The sequence below is a fragment of the Dunckerocampus dactyliophorus genome, chromosome 16, assembly GCF_027744805.1.
Source record: "Dunckerocampus dactyliophorus isolate RoL2022-P2 chromosome 16, RoL_Ddac_1.1, whole genome shotgun sequence".
Taxonomy (NCBI): Eukaryota; Metazoa; Chordata; class Actinopteri; order Syngnathiformes; family Syngnathidae; genus Dunckerocampus; species Dunckerocampus dactyliophorus.
Genome location: NC_072834.1, coordinates 14,963,561 through 14,975,222, shown reverse-complemented (window position 1 = coordinate 14,975,222; position 11,662 = coordinate 14,963,561). Strand labels below are relative to the sequence as shown.

At 43.4% G+C, this 11,662-nt stretch overlaps 1 protein-coding gene across 1 annotated transcript in view; it reads right to left on the bottom strand.

Annotated features, from left to right (window-relative positions):
- Positions 1–717: 717 nt before the first annotated feature.
- frem2a (FRAS1 related extracellular matrix 2a) overlaps positions 718–11,662 on the bottom strand; it is a 51,967-nt gene continuing 41,022 nt past the window's right edge. The window contains exons 13-24 of the mRNA XM_054754557.1: positions 10,399–10,554; positions 9,652–9,955; positions 9,446–9,577; positions 8,089–8,420; positions 6,814–7,006; positions 6,568–6,696; positions 6,373–6,500; positions 6,176–6,310; positions 5,983–6,109; positions 3,028–3,215; positions 2,806–2,952; positions 718–2,529 (exon numbers count right to left, since the gene is read on the bottom strand). Coding sequence (XP_054610532.1) covers positions 1,996–2,529; positions 2,806–2,952; positions 3,028–3,215; positions 5,983–6,109; positions 6,176–6,310; positions 6,373–6,500; positions 6,568–6,696; positions 6,814–7,006; positions 8,089–8,420; positions 9,446–9,577; positions 9,652–9,955; positions 10,399–10,554 — 2,505 coding nt within the window. The 3' untranslated portion in view covers positions 718–1,995. The remainder of the gene's footprint in view (positions 2,530–2,805; positions 2,953–3,027; positions 3,216–5,982; positions 6,110–6,175; positions 6,311–6,372; positions 6,501–6,567; positions 6,697–6,813; positions 7,007–8,088; positions 8,421–9,445; positions 9,578–9,651; positions 9,956–10,398; positions 10,555–11,662) is intronic.

The following is an 11,662-nucleotide window of genomic DNA, read 5'->3' as shown; positions in this document are numbered from 1 at the left end:
TCATCAGCCCTCTTGGCCAATCACGTTGCGCTTTCTTTTTGGGTGGGCGTGACCAAATAGATGGCGCACGAAAAAAAATCTGTTGCCACACTTCTGTCCGCTAGGTAGCGGTAATACACCAGTTTAAAGTGGGGTATCTGTTGTATAGTGATTGAAAAGAAGAATCTAAAACAAATGTTTATTGATGAAATGTCTTTTTTTAGGAGAAAAAAATAGCAACGGTGATTGTTGTTATTATTCAAAAGACACCTAATTTGACTCGTTTCCCGAAATCTAATCTAATGGCACAAAAATATATGACTTTCTCGAACAATTCTCCCAGGTTAACAGGAATTAAAGAGGTTATCTTTGGATTTTTTTTTGGATCTGTCCTTCTCCCAACAATTATCATAAAGGACCTTCCTTCTCAGATGTTTATTACATATTCTATTTTTGTTCTATTTTGGTGTATTCTACTGGTGTATGAATGTGAATGAATGTTTGGAGGTGTTCAGAGAGGCTGTAGGCGCGAATTGGCAGCCACCAGTACACCAGGGCAGCTGTGGCTACAGATGTAGTTACCACCACTAGTATGTGACTGAGGAGTGACTGAATAATGGGTTCGCTTCATTGTGAAGCGCTTTGGGTGCCTTGAAAAGTGCTATAAAATCGAATCCATTATATTGTGTTTGAAAATTGTGCCCATTATTAGAAACATTCATTCTATAAAGCCACAATATTTATTCTATTAAATACATGTACAATGAAACAGAAAACATAAAAAGACACAATGTGATATAAAGTTTGAGTGTGACTATCTTTTGCATGGGGAGGTGGCTGTGTTTTACATACTTTAAATTTACATTGCATAGCTTGGACCTGCATAGGGGTGTTGGTATATTGTAGCGTCATCAGCAGATAAGACAACAGCACATGTAAACAATATGATTATTCTTTGGTGAAATGTTTGAATGTTCACAGTGACAAATATATAGTACAGCAGCTACAGCATGTGTGTGATAGAGAAAAGACGACAGATGAAACAATCAGCCTCAGAAAACAGCCCGCTGTTAAAAACAGTCAACTCCTGAGGTGAAAATTTAAATACATATTGTGTGTGCTTTGAGCAGTGCGGACATGAAATGTGATGAGAGCCCACAGCAATGCACAGTGAAGCTGACACTTAGATATGTTGTCTATATGCACCGCACATTAAATAACACAGTAAATCAGTAGCATGTACTGTAAAAAATGTAAAAAAAAAAAAAAAAATCATTACAAAATGAACAAACAATGATATAATAGATGAGTACATTTGATATAGCAGCTTGTTTTTAGACATTGGGTCACCCAAAGGGATATATCGTTGACTTTTTTCATTCCATATTGATCACACTGAGAGGTGGTTCTAAAATTTAGACCACCTCGCACCACCAAAATATGAGCAATAGCTCTACAAGCACAATAATAAATGTATTGTTAAATGAAAACCTCTCTTACCGTGTCAATCAAAAGTGAACACATTTTCTGTATTGAATCTCATTGGCTTGTGTACCTAATGTAGTGGCCAGTGAGAGTATAATTTAAATAATGTAGAAGACCAGGAGGTGCAGTCTATTTGGCACATTTTCCACTTAAATCCACTATTTACTCATTTATTTGATGTTAGAAACTCCAGCTTGGAGGAAAGAAAATAAGCTAATAAAGTATATATGAGGCCACAATGCAATAGTGAAGCTAATAAATTGTGTTGGTTCTGACATGAATGTCCTTGTTTTGGGTGATTTGGGGGACATGTCATACAAATACTGTGTTTTTGTGCCCATGAGACGCTTTGTTTATCCTGATTACATCCTGAAGGGGACATAATGGCGGCTTCAGGCACTTGACATTGCAGTCAAAAGTAGAACGCTACCAGCCGTGCTTTGTTATTGCAGTGAATGAGCAAAGAAAGAACAATCACAGAAAGTTAAAAACAAATTGTATAAAAGCCCACATCACGGGTGTCCACTGCGCTCAGACCTCCGAGCTGTCATGGCAGTCTTGCATCCTGACCACCAGCATGGGCTCGGCGCTGATTGAGCTTTTGACCACCTCCTGCACGCCCTCTCGCCACCCCTCCTTGCCCTCCTTCTGCCTGGAGCGCAGTGCCAGCACCAGCACCACGCAGACCAGCGCCGTCAGCAGCACGCCCACCAGCGCCCCCACCACAGTCACCAGACCCTCCTCTACTTCGTCGCCGCCCAGCTTGCTCGGCTCTGGCCCGCGCGCCAGCAGCTCGTCGGAGACACCCGTCCGCCGCTTGGTGCGGTCCAGAGCGATGTGCATAATATTGGTGCCGCGGTTGTTGTCAGCGCCAATGTCCGTGGCGACATCTGGGACATGGTTGTCGGCTGACCTCCTGGATCGATCACCTTTGGAAGCAAGGTCACTGCCCGTGGACGTGAAGGAGTGGTATTCCAGACTGCGCTTTCCGATCCCTCTGTTGGCATTTTCCTTGGAGCGGACTGTGTAGATAGTGTGAATGTACCACTCACGACCTGATGCAACCTGAGGAAAACACAAGGAATTCTTTTTAATTTGAATGGTGACACAAAATACACTTGAAATGACCCTTAAAAATGTGACTTCAAACCTCATCTGTATACTTAATAAAGGTTCATGATGGTTTGACCCTTGAACATATCATTTCTACTGCCATGATTTCCTGTGGGTGATGTGCCATGCTGATACAGTATACCCCCAGAAAGACTTAATACTGTTACTGTAATTCTCCAAAATGTTACTTTTTTTTACATTAAATAAACAGGGGACGCTGAAGACTACCTGGAACATGGCGGTCGAGTCCAGTTTGAAGCCGTCTGAGCCAGGCTGCCGGATAAGAGACAAGGCCGACGCGTCATCCATCGCCAGAACGGCATTAAAATCAACAGCACCAAACACTCTTGCCTGAGTCTCCGGCTGAGCCTTGTCCTGGCGACGCACGATGGATGACAAGCGGTCAAAACATACATGTAACAACATCTGAATAGGAAGAACTGGACCTACGAGGATTTTGAATCTGTAGAGCAGAGAAGGAGAGTCAGCCAGGCAGCCAAACTCAAACTTGGTGGGGTTGTACTTTGGAACGTAGCCATCAGCTCCAGTGCACAGGAAGACCTTCTCGATGCCGCAGAAGAAAGAATCACCGAGGTTCTGCACAGGGTCCACCATGACACGGCCATAGATGGTGTCACCTGAAATCAGAAAAATCAGAAAAACTCACTCAGCACTGAAAAAACGACACAAGCCATTTCCAGTATATTTTGGTTTGTACTTCGATGCAGCGTTTATGTTCACTTTTTGCCACTGCAATGTAGCCAGGTGGTGCAGTGACCAGCCATACCCAGCAGATGGCGCTACAGAAGCTAAACACAAACAAGAGATGGAGGAGGACACGCGGACGCTGTTTCATTCTCCTCCCGTACAAAGTTAACTTTAAAGAGTGGACTGTTAGAGCTGTATACTTGCCCACTTGAAAGTTATTGTAAACTCCAGTAGCAGGTACAATCATCATGGTACACATGGGCCCGCCTCACTTCCTACCTTCCTACTTTCCTACTTTGTACCACTTCTTTCTTCAATTCAATAGAGTTTCTCAACTTATATCAAAGTTCTGGCACTTTTTTTTCTGGCAACTTTTTTTCCAAGATAAGAAAAGCACAGCATCCTCACACTCAGAAATACACAGTGCTCTTGAACGCCTCATCAGTGCACAGCCCAGTGCTGTAGAGAAGGAATTACGGAGACAGATACAAAGTTGTTCATCATTATGTGTATGTTCTATGAACAAATAAACCACACACACACACACACACACACAGAATAAATATGTTTTTTTTAATTAGCAGATTCCAGGTCTCGTAGTTCCATCAAATAGATGAAAAGCGTCCTTTAAATTGAATATAAAAATACCCACAACACAAAAAGCCAATTTGTAGTTCATTCACTAATAATATCATTCAAAAAATGACCTTGAAACAGTTCATGTTAGCAGTCTCTGGAAACATGGTTGGTGGGATGGAGTTCCACAACCTGGCTGTTCTTGAGATGCAGGAAGAAAAGTGACACTGGGTGTTGGACTTGGGAATAATGACTATTTAGGGGTGACTGCTCGCAGAAGATCGAGTTATGCGTGCATTTGTTGTTTCATTGGGCAGGATTCGAGCCATTTCAATGGATGGTTTCATGAAGTGTCAGTAAAAAAAGTACAAATTCCTGCTCTGAGTGGTTGCTCAATTTTTAGTAATTGGAGGTCTTTCCTCTGCAGTCTGTCGAATGGCATGAGTGCTGTGGTGCCTGTTCCACTCCAAATAGGAGAAGTATATTGTCGTACTAACATATTGTCGTATGTACAGTACACCTTCTAGATGGTCATTCGTGTTCGGAGAGGGATGAGGTTTTTAGTACGTCCAAGGATGTGTAATCTCCTAGCAGTGTTCTTAGCAAGTCCTTTGATACAAGGAGTCCATGTTAGTGTGTTGGTAATGATGACCCCAGGGAGAGTAATGCTTTTCATTGGTATCAGCTCCATTTTCATGAAGCGGAGAGGAGGGTGATTCTGTTCTCGTTTCCTGCTGATGATCATCTCCTCAGTTTTGCTGGCATTGAAAGTGGTGCACCAGTCAGAAGCCCATTTCTTAATGGCATCCAAGTCTCGCTGCAGACTTTCTGCAGATAAGCCTCTGAGAGTTGGGTTTTTAATGGTAAGCATGAAGTGTTGAATCATCTGCAAACAAGTGGAGATCGTTCTCTAAGTGTGAAGCTTTTATCAATAAACATCAGGAAGAGTAACGGACCAAGTACGCTCCCTTGAGGCACACCGGTAGATGGGGTAATGCCGAAGAAGTAAATCCATCTACTGTAGAACAACACGCTGATGTCTATCAGTTAGGAAAGATGAAATCCAGCCTTGTAGGTCTCCTTGAATGCCAGATGCCTCAGTTTTGACAGAAGGCCACGGTGCCACACACAGTCGAAACCTTTCTTTATATCTAATGCTTGAACTCAAATTTCTTGTTGGGAGTCGAGAGCATTATTCCACCACTAGGTGATGTAAGAAAGCATATCAGATCTCTAATCTCTCCAAGATTCCCTGGCCAAATTCTGTCTAGTGTCCCATTTATTATTTATTATTACACTGATTATTATATAAAATATTACATGGCATGCAGGAAGTGAATAATATGTACTATACAAGATGTGGAATGGATGGAGGGTAGGATTAAATAAGATTTGCTTCTTCCTACCCCTTTTGGACATGTGGAACTGTGAAAGGATGATTCATGAGATGTATTCCATTGGAACCTTCATGCATGCTCAAATAAAACTAAACCAAACCAAACTCCAACTAGACTAACAGAACTAACACAGAAGGACTCGATCCTCGACTAGTAGGGGTGTCACAAGATTTCGTGTCACAAGATCTCGTGAAATTAAAACATGACAAGATTTCTTGTTAAAAAAAAAACTTGTGGGCGCGAGGACTGGGACAATAATAAATAAATGAATCACACAACAAATGAAAATGAACTCGCTAATTTTGCTGGCACAATATACTGCCATGTGCATGCGTGTCTGTTTTCCACATCTCCCGCCTCCAAACAGCAGGAAGAGAGTTCATTCTGTGCATTGGTTTCAGCACCTTGGAGCGTTTGTTCCACTGAACAATGGCATGAAGGGAGTGAGCCCTTTTGTCAGTCATACAGTCTCTTTATCTTGGTGGGTGGAGGCGCGGCCGTAATACAGAGTGCAGAAGAGTGTAGCCTCAGGAGGAGCAATGCAAGATAATGTAGTAGAAATTAAATTAGTAGATTGCAATATATTGTCTTACATTTGTTTTTTGTTTTTGTACTTTTCTTAAAATCTCGTCTCGTTGACTCAATCTTGTATATCATCTCCCCTCGTGAACTGAGTGTCTCGTGACACCCCTATCGACTAGTCTTTCACCTTTTAGCATCTCACCCTCAGAAAAGGCGACATCACTCTCCTGGCCGAAGCCGACGGAGCCGTCAGAGAGCCACAAGCTTCTTTTGGACAGTAAGAACATCTGAGTGTTCAGACTGAACTCCACAGCCACCGGGTCGCTCACCTGAACAAAAATGCTAACGGTTAGCAAAGCAAGGCCGCACAAAAGGTCACCTCCAGTCTGTCTTACTTGCTGGAATCTGATGTCCAGGTCAAAGGTGACAGGCTCTCTGGGACTGCACACAGGCGGGGCCGAGTACTCCATATTCTGGGCGGTGGTGCAGGGGACCAGCTTGACGGTGTAGGTCCCCGAGTAGTCTCTGACCTGTGAGGGACAGGTTGAACTTTCACTGTGGATGCTGTAGGATGTTTTGGGTTCCTACTTACAGCAAAGTCGGAGGTGAAGGTCCACTGCTGCACCGGCTGGTTGTAGGTGGGCTCGCTCCTCACTAGTGTGAGGTTAAAGGTCAGACCCGGGTGGTCCATGCTCATCACCATGGAGGACACAGAGGACGCTGACAAAGGATGTTGTATGTTTAATGAAAGCTGTGCTTCACATACTTCACATACAATCACTCTCACCGGATCTTTTGATTCTCCCTCCAGCAGAGTGAGATGCCACAAAGAGACCCCTAAAGCGAGCCTTGGTGCGGAAATTGACCGCTAGGCGTCCCTGCTGGTTGATGCGCATGCTGGTGGGATACAACGCACCTGTGTGTGTGCGTGTGTGTGTGTGTGTGTGTTGGGGGGGCATAAAGACACGTATTTCATGTTCAAAGCAGACAAGGTCAATGTAGACAGACATGATGTCCTCAAGGCACTCGCTACCTTGCAGCTCAGCCTGGGGGGGGCTGCCGATGCCATCCTTCCACAAGATGGCAGTGTCGTACACAAAGGTGAGGCGGAGCTCCGACTGGAGGTCAAAGTGCTGCCAGCCGCCGGTGCCCACAGGAGAGTGGAACACGTAGGACACGTAGAGAGGAACACGCAGCGTAACGTAGGACTGGACCAAGTTCAGAACCTGCACGGGGTCCAAAATAGTAAGATTTACGACATTGTCCAGAAGAACCATCGGAGGATGCCAACAATGCAAATGCAACATATGTCGCCCAATTCAATAGGTACACCTGCACAATATACCGCAAAGAGATCCAATACGTAATGGTAATGGTAATGGTAATGGTCATGGTAATGGTAATGGCAATGGGAACATGCACACAAATTACAGTGGAGCTCAGCTTTACAATTCTGCATGTCCAAGAAGGAGTAGGAAGAAGCAAAGCTTATTTAATCCTACCCCTCATCAGTTTCACAATAATTGTTCAATGTACAACCTACTTTATCATACGTGACCTGTAAGGCAGCAATGAGGGACAATACTTTTCATTTGCATTGTTTTGCTTTACGGTTTAAACCATTGATTGATTTTAAATGTTGCTAGCTGCTGACAATATTTGCTAGGAGGATTTCTTAAGAGAAACAAACTATATAAAATAGCTGAGTAGTGACATGTTATTTAAAATAGCCACTAGATGTCGCTGTTTATATAGCTACTTCAAAAACCTTTTTCGTGCTATTGAATGAAAAAGTGTCTCCAAACCTTTGACTGCTTTAATTTAAACAAACAGTTTTAGAAATATCCACGTGAGCAGGAAAAGAGCAAAGGTTTGTCTCGACACTTTTGACTGTATTTTTTTGGTACTGTATATTTGAATTATTTAGTGGGTCAAAATTTTAGAAACAGCTCTCAGTAGGCTGCAGTACATTTGCACATCACTGATCATTACCCTCTTGCTAAAGGCAGTTCTTTAAAAATATATGGCCTTTTCATCAGACCGTGTACTTAATGAAGCGGCCGCTGAGTGAATATATTTATGTGTGTGTGTGTTTGTGAAGAGGACATTAACAAAAGAAAGCAAACAGATGTGGTGTCGTGTTGTCTGTGAAAGGCTCTTATTCAGACGGCAGTAAACAAACTGAACACACTGATGTAAATACACACACACACACACACTTACACACACACACACACACAGGCAGTAGCTTGCAGTCCAACAGATGCAGACGCACATAAAGCCGAGATTAAATTAGAAGGTAAGGCACCTGTCCGTCTGTCCCGATGGTGCCGCCACAGTCCGTGAGCAGCTCAGACATGTGGTAGTAGCTGCTGAACTCCCACAGGCAGGCTTCTAGGTTGAGGTTCCTGTAGAACCGCAGCGTGCCATTCCCCCGCAAAGACCCGCTGAACTGGTAGGGTGCCGCGTCTCCCGCGCTCTCCGGGTTGCGTGTGGCGGGCGTGATGAAGCCATGGCCTGTGGTGACCTCGCTGTAGTCCAGCAGGTTGGAGCAGCGGTGGTTTCCCACCCGGGTTCCGTCTGGGCTGAGAGTCAGGTCAAAGTTCATGAGGGGCCGCGTGGAAATGACCGGAAGCATGCCTGTAAAGTACAAAAAATGTTTGTCACTGTATGTTATTATGTTCTGTACCATTCAAAAGTATGGAGACACATTCTCATTCAATATCATAAAAAGCATCTCCAAACTTTTGACGGGGGGATATCTTGGTTTTCCTGGCTCAATTTGTCCGCGATCCGGTTTCACAAAAGTGAGATAGTGGAGTATGTATGATAGTATGTCTCCCACATGCTAGATATAAAATACACACATCCCATATACAGTAAATACAAATACATGTGCACAAGATAAAAGAGTTATACAGCGTGATGGAGTTACAGTTACACATATTCACTCACATCTGCAGTCAATCACGGTGTGACCATGTTTTCGGAGATGTTAATTGTGTTGGTTAATGAGGATGTGTACTACATTACCCAGAAGGCTCAGCGCTCCGGGGAAACCAGAAGTATACATTATTGAAGCTATGAGGGAGTAATGCTAATGTGCTAATTAAGCAATAAAGACACCGCTGTACACCGCTGTTCCTGATTTGTTAAACAAGCAAAAAACACAATATTAATTAACTATTTGGATTTTAATTATGATGCTTTCAGTGGCGCATTCAGTATGTATTTGTTCACTATTTACACCCAAAGTATTGCAGATCGCCTCTGCAATACTTTGCCATGCTTTCTGTCTTTGTTTTATGACTGTGGCGCTGTTGCCTTTCTTTTTTTATTTGCTCTTTTACATCTTCGTAAGCCTCTTTGAGGGAAGTACACCACTCTCGTTGCCATGGTGAATCGGTGACTGTGATCGATAGCCGGGTCTATTTAAGGAATGCGCACTGATCCGGGATTGGTTTCACCTGGCTTGATTAATCTGTGTCTACTCATCCTGGTTTGGGCTTTGTGCAACCAATTTCCAACCAATTTCTTGTTTTGGGTTGGTTGAGCTCAGCTCAGTCATTTCGTGCTCACCTGTGATTCTAATAAATACAAGTGGTATAAAACATGGATGGCTGGACATTAAATGAAGCGAACAATTGACTCAAAGCTGCACCAACCATCAATGTGCGGCATGGTGACAGTCACTTTGATGAGGTTTTGGTATCTGGGGTCATCCGCTCCGGTGTAACGCAGCTTGGCCGAGAAAGGCTCAGCTCCGACGGTCCCCATCTTACGTGGTTGACACATTCCTTGATGAAAAATAAACAAAGCAAGTTGCAGGATGTGACTCAATGGTCAAGTCAAACAAAGACGGACACCTCACCTTCCTCCTGACTGATGGCAACGACGGGGCTGCTCAGCTCCAGCCCCTCGTCTCCGTTGGAGTTCACGGCCCTGGCGGCGCACTGGACCCGGGAGCCCGCTTGGAAGTAGACAGAGTCCAGCGTGATCATCTTGGAGGAGGTGAAGAAGGTGTCAAAGTCCACCTCCCTCATGGGGCTGGTGACACCGTCGGGGCCAGCGGGGGCGCTGACAAGCCAGCGATATTGAGTCAAAGTATCATTGATATGCTCGCTGACGCATATGGACCCCGTCTTGTCATAGTCCGGGTATCTGGTGTTGCAGGCCTGGAGGGGAATATAAGGATGATTTTCATGCTTTTTTGGTGCAAAAGTTTATAATTAGAAAGCTTTGAAGAGTCTCTGCGGCTTTCAAATGCACCGCGCCTCCAGGTGCACCACTCAACTCCTCAATTCTGACAAGACCACTTCGTTTGCTCTCCCTGGGGGAGGTACAGAGCGGACCAAAACAAACACACACACAAGCAAACAACTTGGCACATCACAAAAAATCATTTTAAGTGGAAGTGATTCTCCAGTATATAAAAAACAAGACGATGCAGCCTGGAAGGTCAAAAAGATCTGCAGTCTTTTCACCAGCAGGTTTGAAATAAATATATGCAGTAAATGCAGTAAATATTGTCATTATACAAAATGATTAATCATGTTTAAAAAGAAGGGCTCATACAAACAAAATGGATGAAAATTGACACTAGGACATGTGGACTGACCGTCACACAGATGACAGGGTAGCCGGCAGGCGGGCGGGGACTGCCCGTCCTGGCGTCGTGATCGTAGTGGAGCAGTGACACCACGTGAGGCAAAGACGGGAAGGTGACGTCAGCCATGCTGTTGGTCTCCTCGATATAAACGATTACTTTGGTCACCTGGGGTGCAAGAAAAACACGAAGAAGAGACAAAGCATAAAGCTGATGTTTTTACTACATCCACTACATGGGTGTCCAAACTTTAACGAATACTTCAGTGACGTGCGGTCAGGGGAGACAGATGAGGCATGATGTAAAATACAAAAACGACTAATAACGTAAAATAAATATTAATATTTGTCCATGGAACTGTACTATAAATGTATTTTCTGTAAGATTCCAATCGTTGTTAACATTTTCTTAAGTAAAAATCGCTGAATTTACAGATTTCCTTATCAAATACAGAGAAGAAACCTAAGGTGAGGCCATCTTAGTGCACAAGCCTCGCCTAAGTCTGAGTGCACACTGAGTTGGATCATGGCGCCTGCCAGTTTGTGTTTGTCTGCATATTGCCAATAATATAATGTTGCAGAAACATTTATTATGCACCATGACTTTCTACAGCCTGTGTCATGTACAGTATTGTGTATTATGTACAGTATTGTGTATTATGTGTTACGCTATTAATCTTGCCAATCAGACAAAAAAAAAAAACATAGAAATGTCATATATTTGTGAAGTTGGGGGATTGTTCCTCCCATTGTCTAGACATTGTTTGTGGTGTCCCCCCGGGGTCCGTATATCAATGATACTATATGTACAAGGTTTCAGAGCTAATGCCTTTTGTACTATTTGCTGAAGATACTAATATTTTTCACTCTGTGAATAACATAGTAAAATTGCAGGAGGACATAATTACAGAAATGAACAAATTAAAAATATGGTTTGACAGTAACAAATTATTGCAAAATTTAGCAAAGACAAAAATAATGTTATTTGGAAATTATAGAATGAACACACATTTAAAGATACAGGGACGGGGGTAGAAATTGAGAGATCATGAAATAAAATTTTTGGGGGTGATTATAGATGACAAAATTAGCTGGAAACCACATATCAAACATGTAAAGTATCAAGATACATTGCAGTAATAGCCATATATAATATCCATCCATCCATTTTCTATGCCGCTTATCCTCACTAGGGTCATGGGTATGCTGGAGCCTATCCCAGCTGACTTCGGCGAGAGGCGGGGTACACCCTGGACTGGTCGCCAGCCAATCGGGCA